At 43.3% G+C, this 16467-nt stretch overlaps 5 protein-coding genes across 6 annotated transcripts; 4 read left to right on the top strand and 1 right to left on the bottom strand.

The window, feature by feature from the left end:
* The first annotated feature begins 871 nt into the window (after positions 1-871).
* LOC108107176 lies at positions 872-3989 on the top strand. The gene is made up of 3 exons (XM_041819771.1): positions 872-1043; positions 1822-2110; positions 2170-3989. Exons 1-3 carry the CDS (start codon positions 872-874, stop codon positions 3845-3847), a joined length of 2139 nt encoding a protein of 712 aa, XP_041675705.1. The 3' UTR covers positions 3848-3989.
* A 505-nt stretch (positions 3990-4494) lies between these two features.
* Positions 4495-5356, top strand: LOC108107177. Its single transcript, XM_041819783.1, has one exon. It carries the CDS (start codon positions 4517-4519, stop codon positions 5276-5278), a length of 762 nt encoding a protein of 253 aa, XP_041675717.1. The 5' UTR covers positions 4495-4516; the 3' UTR covers positions 5279-5356.
* A 382-nt stretch (positions 5357-5738) lies between these two features.
* Positions 5739-11759, top strand: LOC108107017. 2 transcript variants are annotated; one of them, XM_017214364.2, is made up of 8 exons: positions 5740-6458; positions 6537-6814; positions 7215-8252; positions 8323-8463; positions 8520-8659; positions 8726-8865; positions 8926-9216; positions 9277-11759. In XM_017214364.2, exons 1-8 carry the CDS (start codon positions 6011-6013, stop codon positions 10902-10904), a joined length of 4104 nt encoding a protein of 1367 aa, XP_017069853.2. In that variant the 5' UTR covers positions 5740-6010; the 3' UTR covers positions 10905-11759. The 2 variants fall into 2 exon arrangements, with proteins under 2 accessions (XP_041675710.1, XP_017069853.2); XM_041819776.1 differs by having other exon boundaries at positions 5739-6814.
* A 68-nt stretch (positions 11760-11827) lies between these two features.
* LOC108107018 (sterol carrier protein 2) lies at positions 11828-14235 on the bottom strand. Its single transcript, XM_017214365.2, has 5 exons — positions 14088-14235; positions 13426-13749; positions 13177-13367; positions 12227-13110; positions 11828-12163 (listed from the first exon to the last, which is right to left on the bottom strand). The coding sequence occupies exons 1-5, from the start codon at positions 14130-14132 to the stop codon at positions 11973-11975; spliced, it is 1635 nt and encodes a 544-aa protein (XP_017069854.2). The 5' UTR covers positions 14133-14235; the 3' UTR covers positions 11828-11972.
* Positions 14236-14764: 529 nt separating this feature from the next.
* LOC108107058 (sterol carrier protein 2) lies at positions 14765-16437 on the top strand. The gene is made up of 4 exons (XM_017214422.2): positions 14765-14875; positions 14953-15276; positions 15337-15527; positions 15669-16437. Exons 1-4 carry the CDS (start codon positions 14831-14833, stop codon positions 16330-16332), a joined length of 1224 nt encoding a protein of 407 aa, XP_017069911.2. The 5' UTR covers positions 14765-14830; the 3' UTR covers positions 16333-16437.
* Positions 16438-16467: the final 30 nt, after the last annotated feature.

Below are 16467 nucleotides of genomic sequence, written 5' to 3'. Positions count from 1 at the left end.
ACTCAGTATGCACGGCTTTCCACGGGCTTTTCATTTGCCAACCACCGCTCCCCTCGCCACACCATTTGGGCCATGCTGCCTTCACTGCCGTTTCTACTGCCTTTCAACATTTGCTAAAACACTCACACAGTCGCACGTCGGAGATATTATTGGGGCGGTTGGGGGGCGTGGCTGGTCGGGGGGCGGTTGAATGCAAAGCAGCAGAACGGACGTCGAAACAACGCGACACCAACACAGAAACAAGAGCAGAAAAAGACCGGAAAACCAACGAACCGACAGCGTTGAAAGCCAGCAAACGACTGAGTTTACAAAGCCCAAAAAGAAAACTGTGAAAGGAGAGAAAGTGATTAAGAGAAAGAGAGACTGCGTGCACATCCTTTGCAGAGGCGACAAAAGTTCACGGAACTGGCTCAGAGAGTCACCACTACCAACAAACAAATCATGAGGATACACAGAGAAGAAATACAGGTATTAATTGCATTATAAAAATTGAATTTTATTAAATTATTGTATGTTTCTTTGACAAAATTTCGTTTTTCGTACACACATAAAATGAAAACAAGCTTCGTACATACTACTTTGATAACTCACTTTATTTCCTATCATTTTTTTATTGCAGTGCAAATAAAAAGAGCGACCGACTTCGATTTGCTGATAAGCCGCTCAATTAAACGAATCTCACACGAAGCTCCGTCTATTATGATCAGTTGTGGTGGAAACTTTGGAAGAAACGAACGTGCGAGTTGCTGGGAAAATACAAAAGAAGAGCGAAGAATCGGAGGTGTACATACTATATAGTACAGCTATACTAAATACGAGTATAGCTTTGAAGGCGACTTTTTATAAATATAAATTCTGTAAATCCGACAAAATGGAAAGGTTTGCTTACCCTTATAGACATGTGGTAACTATATATAGATATATAACTATTAATACTTATAAACTTCTTAGTTTCTGGCAAGAATTGAAATCGTTGCTGAAGACTTTGCTCTGCTTTGTTGTTGCTTTGATGCTGGTGCCTTTATTGCTGTTATCGTTTCTATGTAAGTGTTCGACATATCCCCAGCAGTGATCGATGATCATCGATCCGCGACACGCGCTGCCTCACTGATAAGCCACATAAATCAAGAACTTCAAAAGGGGCCGGCTATATAAATAAACGATCCATGGGTTGATTAACCGATTCTCATTCAGCCAAAGGATCATCCATTAATGGAAACTAAAGTAGATAGATGATGCTGAGCGAGAAAGAGAGAGAGAGAGTCAGAGAGAAATCGTTGTAGATAAGCTTTTTGTTTATAAATAATACAGATTACCTGTTGCACCTTTGCGGAACCCAGACAATCGACCAAGCGAACCTTGACCAACTGAATTACTCATAAAAATGCTGCCATTGATAAGCTCAGTCTTTGCTGCTTATTACCCGGTAATCGGTGGGGATAATGGTATATTTCTATGGTGTAGAATTTGAATTGACTAAGTTAATCAGTTATAACTAGAAAATTTGGGGATGCCAAACAAGTAATAAAAACCAGAATTCGTAATCTATTAGGTAGGTTTTGGTGTTAATATGAACTATATAATTTAATAATTGTTTCACGACACTTAGAGTAGAGTGTAGAGTGCAGGGTATCTAATATTTGGGAAACTCATTTCCAATCGTTATTAGAATAGATTGCTATTATTTCTTTTATAGCTTTCTTAAGTGTTATGATTTGAATCGCAGGTTTTTAATATGACATTAGAGGTGGTAACAAAGAAAGACACTGAAATGAGGATAATTGCTATTTGGCCATCTACAAGCCGTATCCATTTTTTCAGGCGCTCACTTTGTCAACGAACTATCCAACTATGTGCTGAGCATCAAGTACCCGAACCTCACCATCTCAAAGTCCAAGAAGATCCGCACTTTAATCGACACGCCGAAGAATGCGGGCGTATTTCACTTTCTGCTACAAGTGGAAGGAAATTGTGACTTCGAGCGGATAAAGATGTCTTATGCCCAGTATCTGACTGATCTGAGGGATAAGACAGGGATGCTAAGGTTCCCAAAGCTGCGACAAAAGCTCGTCACTTGTTGGGGACATTATGCGTGGGTCAATGACAACAGGTAAGTGATTATATCTGAGATAAACTGTATTTAATGTGTATTACTTTATTTCCTTTAAGTGGCTTCAACATCAACAATCACGTTCTGCTCAGCACCCACAAATATCGGGGACGTCCAGTCACCGAATCGAATATTCAGGAATATGTCAGCGAACTGGCCACCAAGTACATTCCCTCAGATCTGCCACAGTGGCAAGTTATTGTGATTCCGAACTGGGATAGTAGTCAACCCTACTATGTCCTCATCAAATTACATCATCTGATAATTGCTGAGGAGGAGGATCTGCATGTGAGTGAGATGCTGCTGCTTCAGGACCCACAAAAGAAAACCATGTTGACATTGTATGAGGGTTTGGGTCAGAGGTCAAACCAACAACTCTCTCGTTTCGTACGAAAACCTGAACACATCAGTAGGCTGATTAGTCATCTAATTAGTCTTGTCATCTGCCGCTGGCAAAAGTTCATCTACGAATTCGAATCTCTTGAAACTCCCGACGGCTCCTCATCTACTATTCAAGTTAAGAACCTCAGTCAGTTACTCTCACTTATAGTAATTGTCTTGGTAAACGTGGTTTTCGGTTATATTAGGAGTCGCTCCATGCTCAAGAAACTGAAAAGGCGTTCAGGTAGTTACCGTAATGAAGTGGGTCGAATTCAAACGATTCGATTGCTTTTAAATAGGGAATTAGAGCACAGGAATCTCAGTTGGTCGGTAGCCAGAAGTGCCGTATATAACAGTTTGCAGCCCACTAATTTGGCCAAGGTTTGGACCCGTTTTCTTTGGCGCCTAAATTTAAATCACGTTTTGCTTCTACCCTATCACATTTACTGTGAGTTTTTGGCCTTCGCTGATGTTGTGTTCAAGGGACAAACCTCCTACTCATCAACCTATTGCGCCAGGCTGCATTTATATGTACCACTTTTACTCTATGCTCAGTTGGAGTTTTTCAAAATTTGTTGGGAGCTTTTCCAGGCTCCTAGAAACATTTACGAAGTCCTTGTTGAACAGCCCACAAAAGAGTTGAACATTCTGCATAAGAAATCGTATGCAGGCAGGAAAATTGTCTCCTTTGGGCGATCGATAAATGGCGCTCAACTTAGGAACCGCAATCATGGTAAATTTAATAATGATCTCAGAGAATCGGATTTTAGTTTAACTTGCCTAGCAGGTGCTGTCCACGACTATTTTGATACATTTTCGGGCGATATGAAAGTTCCCAATTTTCTTAACACAACCTGTAGGACCATAGATAAAGGATACTTCACGGATCGCGGTGGGGATAAATCGGAAAACATTGGGGGCGTTGTCTTCCTCCAATTGCCTTTAAGGAAACCAGACGTAGAACACGCTAAGGAACTCCATCAAATTGTTGAAAGAATCAGAAGGCAACAAATCATAATTTATTTAGCTTCTATTGGCCAGACAAAGTACAGCCTTCTCACATCCCTTTTTCCCCATGTAATTACAAAAATTTTCATTAACTTTTTCTCATACAACTTTCCCATCACAATCACTGAGATCTATGGAGCCACTGATGAGTTTCAATCTGCTTGGGGCCAGAAAGTCCAGGATGTGCTACTATTCCGTCCTCCCCAATCGAAAACCTGTCTATCTCTAAATCTTCACCGCTTTGGTGACAAGTATAGACTGGCCGTGATGGCGGATACACATCTGGCACCCGATCACACAATAATCACCAGATCTTTTGAACAATATATGGAAACAACCATTATTTAATAAGGAAAAACGTTCTCTCGTCTTTTTAAAGTCAGGGCCAATTTACATGCAATATGTATACGAAATAAAAACTATTTATCCAAAAGTAAGAAATTTATTTTGTTTTGTTTATCTTAATAAAGAACTCTTTGATATAAATGTCTGCTCAAAACATTAACTAAGTAAACTTTTTCTGTGTGTCGGCTTAATCAATATGGACAATAACAATAAATATCGTAAAAAGAGCATTTCTTTGAGGCGAAGAATAGTTCAGTAAGTTTCGAAAAAGAGAAACCTTAAAATTCTAATAATATTCTTTAAGCAGCCACTCATAGAAAACAAACATGTTCAGCGTCCTTATAAGGAACTCGAAAGCCGAATACGTAAAGAAAAAATAAATACTTCCGAAGATATCGAACACCTTTTCAAAGAGACTTTTAGTATGGAAAAGACAAGACATCATTATAATGATAACTATCACAGACAATGTCCATGCCAGAATCGACATTGCGCTAATAAATATGAACAGCAACTTCAACGAGCTAAAGAAATATTGTCTAGGAAGTATTGCAATGGTGATTGCCCAGGGTCCCGACATCACCAGGTAAACATTTTTAAGAAATCTTTTTTTAAGATTTTTAATTTGTAATCTCACAGAATTCATGTCAGCAGTCGCCTCTACGTGGAATAATGGAACCAGAACTTAGTCCCAGATATTCACCGAAACTACGCAATTACGGAGACCACTTATCTCATAGTACTCGGAAACAGGAACGACAGGAGGAAAAAGGTGGGGAAGATTTTATTCTCTACAAGAACTTGACTTTTGGAGAGCCTCCATCAAGTAAAAGTGAGCATGGTGGCGATGATGGTAATAAGCAAAAAACAACATTCCAAAGCAACCACCAAAATCATAAGAAAGATTCTAAAAACTATCTTGAAGCAGCTAAGGCTCAATGCCATGCTGCTGGTGAACGGTTCCAGCGGCAGCTTGTTCATTCTAGCGAAAGTTCATCCTCCAAGAACACCAAGTCAAAACTCTCCAAAGTAACCGTGATCAGTGCAAAGAGCGGCGACGACCTCAGAGCAGCAGTTAGATTGCAAATAGAAGAGCAGGAAGCATTACACAAGTTATCGATGATGGAGAAACGTAGAAAGGAAGAAGTAGAACCAGATGGCAAAAATATCAACCAGAAATTAGATCCAAAGCCTGAGGATGTGCTTAAACCCCATTTAAATTCAGACGACCTGCAACATATTGACTGCAGTATTAGTTCCGATGATCTAGTTTGCACCAAAGTTATTGAGCCTATGATGAGAAAAATTCAACGGATGTACCTTTACACTTTAAAGGAGGAAATGTCCCTAATGGATTATTTGGGTACGGTACCGAAATTGGTAAGGGACATTTATAAGCAAGAGCCTGCTGAAAAGGATGAAAAAAAGATCTAGGGAATTACTGGAATTAATTTTAACTTTATTTATTAATGATTTGTATATTTTGTATATTCCAATGATGGGGAAATTATTTTTTTTATTTTACAGATATAAATTTTAATATATTTTTGTTAATTGCCCTTTAAATGACGCGCCTTTTAAGTATTAACTTTTTTATGACCACAGTCAGATGGCGTTTAGTTAGCGTTGGCAGGGGTGAAAACTTATGAATAAGTTATCGATACCAACCATCGATTGCCGAGTTCAGGTTGCACCTTGGCCTACAGATGGCAGTTATTAAAAACACAGAAAACGGCAAGATTTTGCCATCTATGATTATCCGTCACCTTTCGCAACGGTCTGTAGGAGGCGTCTTAGTAAGCTTGCTTCTAAGTTCTTATAGATGGCGGTTTCGTTAACAGAGCCGTTTAAAGTCATTAAAAAACAGTGTTGCAAAACGTAAAACCCCTGTTCAATCGATAGTGCCATCGCTGTTTCCCCCGCCACCCATACTGCGGCTTCTAGAACAAAAAAACTATTCGCGAATTGATGAAAACGCCGCTGCGGAAATTGTGGCAGCTAATAAAAACCTCGCGGAGGAGGCGCGGGTGAAGTTCTAACCAAAGTAAGATAAAAGGCACGGCTAGCTGAGAGGCGTCACGTAGACGGCCGACTGATCGATATTCAATACAGCCACAGGGCAGCACACACCCACACAAGCGTGTGTGTCGCCACACACACAAACACATGGATAACACTCGAGGTGGCGAAAATAATGTAGAATTGGCCAACGGCGACAAGGATTTGGCCAAGGAGTCACCAGAAAATGGGGAAAAATCAGGGCAGGAGGGACTTAAAGGGGTGGGTGAAGTTTCCAAGGGGCGGGAAACGCCTGCAAAGGGGGTAAACAACGAGGCGGCAGTGGAAAACAACAACGCAAATGCCCGCGGAAATGCCAGTCCAACAACTACAAGCGCAGAGGACGCAGCAACAAAAACAAATACACTAGCAGAAGCAGAAACAGCAGCAGCAGCAACAACAACTGCAAACAGCAACTTTTTACCCATACAGCAGCAACAACAATTGCAGTCAGGCGATGGGAATGCAAATAACACAACAACAGCTACAGCTGCAGCAACAACAACTGCCTTGGCAGAGACAACAATAACAACCACAAATACAGACGAGAAGACAGGTAAAGTAAAGCGAAATTCGCAGAAAACAGATCCAATGCCAACTAATGTGATTTACATCCACCCTTCACCACCCACAGAAGAGCGCAATCACAAAAGGAAAAAAAGAGATAAGGAGCGTGATGAAGATAAGAATCGGCGGAGCAGCAACCACAACAGTAGTACCAAGGATCGGGACAAGGAACGAGATCGGGATAGGGAGCGTGAGCGGGAAAGGGAAAAGGACCGAGAACGCGACAGGAATCGCGAGAGCAGCTCCAAATCCTCCAAGGACAACGACTACAAGTCAAGCTCATCGCGCAGCAAAGACAAAAAGTACCACCGCAGCGATAGGGAGAGAGAACGCGATCGGGAGAAGGTAAGATATGGCAAACTATATTGGTCAAAATATATATTATTCCCGACTTTGTCACCCCACGAACTTGATAAATCGGTAGTTTCAGATATAATATAATAATATTTGTTGATAACGCCTTGATATCACTGGTTACCTTGTAATGTAGAAAAATTCTACTTTTTTAAATTACTAAAAAGCCTTAGCCAAGCCATGACTCTTTCAAAATATAACTTAGAGCTCCAATAAAAGGCTGATAACGTGATCTTTAATATACCGAGTAATGTTTAATGAAAATATTTATATATTGTGACGTCGTTACATAGAGCTAGACAAACCGTAGAAGGCACTAGAAGTTTGCGCAGCTGTCCATCAAAGTATAAACTTTCAAGAACTTTAAACAATTTTCCTTGTTACTTTTCAGATCCCCTCCTCTTCATCCAGCTCATCTTCGCACTCGCATCGCCGACGGAGTTCCGATAGCAGCCGAAGCAGTCAGAACAGTTCATCCAAATTAAAGGAACCTGATTCGGTTCTCCCACAATCGGTGGTTACTGTACTAAAGCAGAAAAGTAATGTGGAGGATGACATTAAAAAGGAACCAGTGGCCACCAAACTAGAAGCGGTATCAGAACCATCACCAGTACTTAGTAACCTCATCAAAACTGAAGCGGAAATCAAAAAGGAAGTTACGGTTGAGCCACCATTTGGTTTGCCATTGGTAAATGGAGAGGCTGCCGGAAAAACACGCGAGGAGGTCACCAGACAGTTAGACTTCGGGGACAAGAGCAATTCTAAGCTAATGCCATCACCGGCACCGAAAACCGTTTCGGTTTCGAATTCCTCATCGAGCAATCATTCCTCCAGCCAGAACAACAGTAACCGCAAGTCCTACACGTCTTCATCGTCGTCTTCATCCTCCAGCAACCATCACAAGAGTTCCTCATCGTCATCTTCTCGTCATTCTTCCTCCTCTTCATCGTCATCTCGGGACTGCTCCAAGTGCTACAAGCGCTCTAAGATACGGAGAACCAGTGTGGGCGTACAGTGCTTGCAACATGCACCAGCCGCTGGACCCTGGCAAACAGTTCAGAGTCTGCCGCCAAGGCCAAATCGTAAACCGCCAGCTGGCTTGGAGAACCTTAAGTACGGCTGCTACTTCCAGGTTGAGCAATATCCGAACGGTGGGGCATCCATTGTTCACCTGTATCAGCATGAAATAGACGCATTGCCGCCGGACGAAATGGAAGAGCTGGTTGATGAGTTCTTTGAAGTCTGCTTCGCCGAAGATGAGCAGGGTTATGCCCACCACGTAATGGGCATTGTTCACGATGCGGCGAGGTATCTGCCCGATCTCCTCGAGCACATGGCTGAGAACTACTCAACGCTGACCGTGAAGGCGGGAGTTCTCGGGCGTAATTCAGACATCGAGACCTGCACGATGTCCCAATACAATGAGCAGGTAAGCAAATATAGAAAACATTTTATATTTATTTACAAAGACGTCCTTAAATTATTATTATTATTCATAGGTGGTTCGCAACTATTGCCAAGGAACCTTTCGATATGGACCCCTGCATCAGATCAGTCTTGTAGGAAAAGTACATGAAGAGGTGGGCGGCTATTTTCCGGATCTCTTGGGTCGCATTGAAATGAATCCTTTTTTAAGAAAGGTATTTATTATGAGTAAATAATTAAAATTCCTTGTCTAATATAACTTTTTCCCTAGACTATGCCCTGGGCTTGTAATTCCATACTTCAAACGGATCCTCGACAGTCGAACGATGGTCCTATCCTCTGGATACGTGCTGGCGAGCAGTTGGTGCCTACTGCAGAGCTAAATAGCAAGACCCCGCTCAAGAGGCAAAGGTGAGTAGCCTTGAGAAGATTATTATATTTAGTTTTTGGCTAACCAATCATTTTTAATCTACCCAGAACTCGTATCAATGAGCTTCGTAATCTTCAATACCTGCCCCGTTTGTCGGAGGCTCGTGAGACGATGATCGAGGATCGAACCAAAGCGCATGCAGATCATGTTGGTCATGGCCACGAGCGCATCACCACCGCTGCAGTTGGTGAGCTGCTCCTAATGGTCATGCTTCCCTGAAATTCGCTAATTTATTACTGTTTTTCAGGCATACTTAAGGCCGTGCACTGTGGACAAACCTACTCGCAGAACCGCATCACCAAAGACGTGGTCGCTTTTGCCGCGCAGGACTTCAATACAATGGTGGAAATGCTGCAGCTGGACCTGCACGAGCCGCCGATCTCGCAGTGCGTTCAGTGGATCGAGGATGCCAAGCTGAACCAGCTACGCCGGGAGGGCGTGCGTTACGCGCGTATCCAGCTGTGCGACAATGACATATACTTCTTACCGCGAAACATAATCCACCAGTTTCGAACTGTCACGGCGGTGACGAGCGTAGGTTAGAAATCAGTAAAAATTTATACTTTATTAGAATCATTGGCTAATATTATTTCTTCAGCATGGCATCTACGCCTTCGACAGTATTATCCCGGACAGGAGGTGATTAACGAGAAAAATAATCCAGTGCTAGCAGAAACGCCACACTATAAGGAAAAACAAACGATCCTGCCAAACCCGATTAGCCATGACGAATGTGGTAAAAAGACGCCCTCAAAGCGTACACACGATGGCAGGACAAAGAAGAAACTTATTGACCTCGATGGGAAGGAGCGGCGTTCCAGTGAGAGCAGCATTGACGAACAGCCATCTGCAGGAAGTTCCTCCCCGGGTCAGAATCAGGAAAGCAATAGCAACAGTAGTAGTCTGAGCAGTGCGAGTGGGGTCGGTACACCCAAAAAGAAGACCAGCAAGGATGACTCTAAGATAGATATGAGGAAAATGGTTTTGGAGCACAAATATAAGCTCACCAAAGCGGCGGTTGTGGGTACTCAAGAGAAGGAAAAGCCCAAAAAGGAAAAGGAGAAAGAAAAGCCAAGGGAGAAGGATAGAGATAAAGATAAGGATAAAGACAAAGAAAAGGAGAAGGAAAAGGAAAAGGAAAAGGAAAGGAGGAGCGAAACTCCCAAAAAACATTCAACGCCAGCCAAGAGCTGTTCCATAAGCGAGCCTTCGCCAGCTAAAATTCCCCGTTTAAACAATGATGCATCTACCAATTCTCCTGTTTCCACAGTTGTTCCAAAAGCTGCTCCTACACTTAAACCTGTACCTATTCCTATACCCGCATGTGCACCACTTACCACCATCCTGCCAGGACTGCCACCTCCACTTGTGCCTCAGACACCTTTCATTCATCGTCTTAACCAAAAAGAGCCCGAGATCAAAATTCAAGTGAAGATCGTGTCCGATAGCAAAAGTGATAATAGTACCTCCAGTCTGGCACTAACAGCTGCAGCGCCACCACCACCTCCGCCTCCCGATCCAGTTGATGATGTGGGAAATGAGCTTATTGTGGAGAGCACACCCCAATTGATTGTTGATCACGAGGAAGAGGTTACCGAAGTGTGTGCTGAGGAGATTGTGGAAATGGATATACCAATTCCTAAAGAACCAATCCCAGCCCCTGCTCCCACAGTACTAACTCCTACTTCTCCACCACTTAATATTACTCACTCCACTCCGGCTTCAGTTTCCTCTCCCATAAAACATGCTGTACTACATCCTCCGCTGCCAATTGTTGCGGCTCCACCTCCTCCGCCACCAACTCAAATTGTAAAAGTAGTTCTGCCAGCCTCCTTAGCACCTCTCACCAGGATGTCTGTGGTTTTGCCACCCTTGCCGCCATTGCCACCTTCACGGGCAACAGCCCCCCCGCCCCCACCGCCGCCGCCAAGCACCAAAAGCAGCGGCACCACAATGCCTATAACATCTAACATTTCCCCGCTAAAACCCACCTATAAAACCATTACTTTGCCCTCACACAAGATCATTATCGCAGGCACCGCAGGAGGAAATCGCGTCCCCGTGGCAAAGGGGATGACAAAGAGACCTGACCTGTTGGGATCCATCATAGCCAGCATGGACAAGCCAGCGGGGAGTGGCTCCAATAGTAACTCCTCATCATCGACATCCTCGGCAACAACGAATAGTTCGCTCTCCTCATACGCCAACTCTAACAATAGCTTCTGAAATTGGAAGGAGGAATGGAAGGAGAGTGAAAGTAGAGGCTCCTTTTTGGACTTTATGTGAAACTATATATTTTGTAAATTTAATAGTCTTTTGGAATTCCGTTTAACGGATTTCGAGGGTGAATTCTTTTCAGAAAGACCTCAGCGCAGAAGGAGATTAAATACGCTAAGGTATATCTTACTTATTACAAAATTGTTGTGGCTTAGGTTAATATATAAATTTTTTTAGTTGTACGAAAATGTTCGCTATTTTTGACTTTATATTCTGTATAAGTCCATTTATACAAGTCTTAAGAAAATTGTAATTCCTTGTTCTGCAATATAAGTAGCCACAGTTTTGTGTTAAGTGAGCAAAATCTCCTTCGGTGCGGAGGTATCTTCCTTTGTATATAGCCAAAACCTTATATGTAGTCCTACACCTCACATACAAACACCCCTATATTTGATAACGAATTGTAGATTTATAAGCTCAAATCGCGAGACACTTGATAGAGATGTAGTTTTTTAATTTATTTACACCACCAACCACACCGCAGGCACTTTTTAGATACAACAATTGAACTTTTTTAAAGCAGGCAGGTACATTTAACTGTTATAGTGTGTTTTTTATAATGGCACGCACCTTATTGGCCAGACACTTGTACTCGTTAAAAGTATAAATATAAAGCCAATAGGCTTGGCAAAGGTCCCAGTTTAATTTCCTTCTCAACAACTTTTTTGAAAAGTGTTTTGAAAGTGCGTAGAACAATACACACATTGATAATTACAATAATATATATATATACACCATATATAACTGTAGAATTAAGTCAGCTTACACGTTGAAGAAACAATAAAAATTCGGATCGTAAAAAAATGTGAATGGTTTTTTAATCAAGTCACTTAAGTCCCAAAAAAAAGCTCAAAGAACAGCACATCTTTGGATTACGGATATAACATTTTAATCTCTAGAGAAATAATACAAAAATCGTACAAAAAGCGTATTATGGATACATCCATAGAATAGGTATAACAGATCCAAAGCCACCTAAATATTGCAAAGCACAGGGAATATTAAAAATAAAGATGTCTATAGCTTGGAGCGTAGCTCCTCGATTCTTCCTTGAGCAGATCGCTGCAGGTCCATCAGCTTCATTGCAAAGCCCATGTTGCCCTGGATCTTGATCTTGCCCTGGAAGAAGGCCTTTTGCGGTGGCAACTTTCCTGTTAGAAGCTCAAACACGTCTTCGTCGCTAATGATGAAGGTGACATCGCACTTCTCTGTAGTAAGAAAGGAAAAAACGATAAAGCTGCAATATTATTATGAATTTAAAGTGAGCTTACGAGTTCCATTAAAGACGATCTTTCCCTTGCCTTGCTTCGCATCAATCACCCAGAATCCGGTCTGGCCATTGGGTCCGTTGTTGACCTTGAATCCGTAAATGGCGCGAACCTTCTCGATCAGATTGTCCTTGTCCTCCTGCATGGCCTGCTCAAGAACTTTGAGCAAGAGGGCAACCTTAAATCCATCTTCACTAGTAGCTGCTTTACTCGCAGCAGTCAGGTTGCGAATCACGTTGTTGGCAGCGGGGAATCCTAGACGATACAGAGCTACCACTACAGCTCCTCCCAAACCCAGATTGTGCTGCAGAGCCAACTGTGCGTTAGGCACCTGCCGTTTCTCAGCCAATCCACGGAGCTGCCAGCAGAGCTCAGCACACTGAGCCAAACCAGTGGCTCCCAGAGGATGACCCTTAGAGATAAGTCCACCACTTGGGTTCACCACGAACTTTCCACCGTAGGTGTTGTCTCCAGCGTCAATAAATTCGCCAGCCTTTCCCTCTCCACACAGTCCTAGTGCCTCATAAGTGACCAATTCGTTGGCCGAGAAGCAATCGTGCAGCTCCACCACCTGCACATCCTGGGGCTTGTATCCGCTCTTGGCAAACAGACGCTGAGTGGCCAGACGGGTCATGTCGGTTCCAGCAATCTTCATGAGACTCTTGTCGGCGAAGGTGGACGCAGGGTCACTTGCCATCTCCATGCCCACAATCTCCACAGCCTGCTTTTCTAGTCCATGGCGACGAACGAAGGCCTCGGAAGCGAGGATGGCTGCTCCGGATCCATCGGAAGTGGGACAGCACTGCAGCTTGGTCAGCACACCCTCCACAACCTGTGGCGACTTCATAATCTGCTCCAGGGTGTACTCATCGCGGAACTGCGAGTAGCTAAGCGAAGGCAATAAGACCAACGATTAGATAAAGCGTACCAAAATGATTATAGCTAAGCCTTACGGATTATTGACAGAGTGCTTGTGGTTCTTCCAGGCGATCTTGCCGAAGTGTTCGGGCTTGGTGCCGTACTTCTGCATATGCTCCTTGCCAGCATTGCCAAAGATTTGGGCAGCCATGGGACCAGCTCCGATCTCGGTCAGCTCACCCATCTCGGTGATATGGCGCTCCATGGGATTGGCACGATCAAAGTACTAAGGAGGAAAGGATAATGGATCAGTAGAGGGTTTGGTGGTGAGCTGAGCAATGTACCTTTGAGGAAAGAGATCCACGCTCCATCTTCTCAAACCCCAAAGCCAAAACACAGTCTGCATTTCCACTCTCGACGATCTGCTTGGCCAGATAGAGGGCACTCGATCCTGTGGAGCAGTTGTTGTTCACGTTGTAAACAGGAATGCCGGTCATTCCCACTTCGTAGATTGCCCGCTGCCCGCAGGTGGAGTCTCCATAGACATAACCAGCCACTGCCTGCTGCACTTCTTCGTACTTGATGCCCGCATCCTGGAGAGCTTTCGTAATTGCCTCCTTGGCAAAGTCTGGGTAGCAAACGTCAGCTCGGCGACCAGGCTTCTCAAACTGCAGAAGAAAAATTATTTCATATTAGATTATCACAGATTAGCATTAGCAACCCATAAAAGTACTTTTCTAATCTTGACCACTTCAGGGGGCCATAGGATCGATACTGATAGTCGTTATAATAATTATAATAATGATAATGGAGTAGAGCAGCAAACATTCGAGAGCAGATTAGCGTACGAAGTGCAGCCCAGTTCAAAGTCCGGTAATCGTTAAATATTTCTCAATATTAAAGTTACTTGAAAGTTCGCAAAGCTGCTCTTTGAATTCTTTGTTTTGGTTTTAGTTTTTTTCACCGTCAGGTTGCTAATTACTTGCATGGATTTCGAAACACATACCTTGGTCATGCCCACTCCGACAACATAAACACGGCTCTTCGTCATTTTGCAGCGAAATCGTAAAATAAAAAACAAGTAAAACAGCAGTTAGTGCTCAAGAGCGATTAATTAAAATTTAGTCGGGAGGCTAGAAGCTGTGCGCAGTGAGACCAGGTTTCTGTACAGCAATAAATGGTTATACTGGACTGATGTCAACGGATGCGCGCGTTTTTGAAAAGTGTTGCTGCCCTGAAATATTTTACAACAAAAAAAATTATTTATGAAAGTAAAACTTAGATATTAAGAAAATTTAAAGTAAAAATCAAACCGAAAAACAGCGTACATTTATCGCATGTACATAAAGTCCAAATAGTTCGAAACTAGTTGTTATCAAAATTCACAGTTTTGGAAAGCAGCGGATTGGACGTATACCAAGAAAAATACCGAATCAATACTTATAAGTCTGCAGCCCTGCTAATAGTGGTATAACGGATTATAATAATTAGAGATACTTAGGTATATACAAAAATATTGAAAAACTTATGAAGAATTGGAATATGAATAAATAAATCTTATCAGGTAAAAATATTTCTAAATTTGTTGAAGTCATAGACAGATATTAATACACACTTTAGCTCGAAACAAGCTAAACCGACAGTACTGTTCTTATCATATCTATCGTATATAAACCTGCAACCTGTTGATCCACCACAGTCAATATAGAAAGTCCGATCCGTGATCCCGCAGAGCACAAACAGCCAAAAATGACAAAGACCAGAGTTTATGTTATCGGAGTGGGCATGACCAAGGTTCGCTGCAGATGATTAACCTTTGTGCCTTATTGGATTTTAATATCTATTCGATCTTCTTATTCAATTTCCGTTAGTTCGAAAAGCCCGGTCGCCGAGCTGATGTTTGCTACCCAGACTTTGCCAAGGAGGCAATTACAAAAGCTCTCCAGGATGCGGGCATTAAGTTCGAGGAAGTGCAGCAGGCAGTGGCTGGTTATGTCTATGGAGACTCCACCTGCGGCCAGCGGGCGATTTACGAGGTGGGAATGACCGGCATTCCTGTCTACAACGTAAACAACAACTGCTCCACAGGATCGAGTGCCCTCTATCTGGCCAAGCAGATCGTCGAGAGCGGGAACTCCGACTGCGTTTTGGCGTTGGGATTTGAAAAAATGGAGCGGGGCTCCCTGTCATCAAAGGTAGCTCACTAAGTCTCTTTACCAATCCCTGAACTGATCCTTTATTCTTTTCAAATTTAGTACTTTGATCGTGCCAATCCTATGGAGCGCCATATCACCGAGATGGGTGAGCTGACCGAGATCGGAGCTGGTCCCATGGCTGCCCAGATTTTTGGTAACGCTGGCAAGGAACACATGCAGAAGTACGGCACCAAGCCCGAGCATTTTGGCAAGATCGCCTGGAAGAACCACAAGCACTCCGTTAACAATCCGTAAGTTCAGTCGAAAGTTCACCTTACTTGTGCTTATCTTATCGCATAAGTAGAACATAGACCATCATCCACTCCAAGGGCTGTATGCAGCTGATCCGCACACACTACGATTTTTTATCTGTCGTCACTGATTGCTTTCAGCTACTCGCAATTCCGCGATGAATACACCCTGGAGCAGATTATGAAGTCGCCACAGGTTGTGGAGGGTGTGCTGACCAAGCTGCAGTGCTGTCCCACTTCCGATGGATCTGGAGCAGCCATCCTCGCTTCCGAGGCCTTTGTTCGTCGCCATGGACTAGAAAAGCAGGCTGTGGAGATTGTGGGCATGGAGATGGCAAGTGACCCGGCGTCAACCTTCGCCGACAAGAGCCTCATGAAGATTGCTGGAACCGACATGACCCGTCTGGCCACTCAGCGTCTGTTTGCCAAGAGCGGATACAAGCCCCAGGATGTGCAGGTGGTGGAGCTGCACGATTGCTTCTCGGCCAACGAATTGGTCACTTATGAGGCACTAGGACTGTGTGGAGAGGGAAAGGCTGGCGAGTTTATTGACGCTGGAGACAATACCTACGGTGGAAAGTTTGTGGTAAACCCAAGTGGTGGACTTATCTCTAAGGGTCATCCTCTGGGAGCCACGGGTTTGGCTCAGTGTGCTGAGCTCTGCTGGCAGCTCCGTGGATTGGCTGAGAAACGGCAGGTGCCTAACGCCCAGTTGGCTCTGCAGCACAATCTGGGTTTGGGAGGAGCTGTAGTAGTAGCTTTGTATCGACTGGGTTTCCCCGGTGCCTCCAAGGCAAAGTTGTAAGGGATGGGAACTATTGTAAATATTTTTAATCAAACTTAAATTTTCAACTTCACAGAGAGTGTTCGGCGTAGATATTTTATTTTTATTATGGTTGATAAAAATGAAATAAAGAAATATTGTATTTATAAAAATTTT

The sequence above is a fragment of the Drosophila eugracilis genome, unplaced genomic scaffold (genome assembly GCF_018153835.1).
Source record: "Drosophila eugracilis isolate 14026-0451.02 unplaced genomic scaffold, ASM1815383v1 contig_952, whole genome shotgun sequence".
In the NCBI taxonomy this organism is placed as follows: Eukaryota; Metazoa; Arthropoda; class Insecta; order Diptera; family Drosophilidae; genus Drosophila; species Drosophila eugracilis.
Note: the sequence above shows the minus strand (reverse complement) of the source record. Positions and strands in the feature narration are given on the sequence as shown.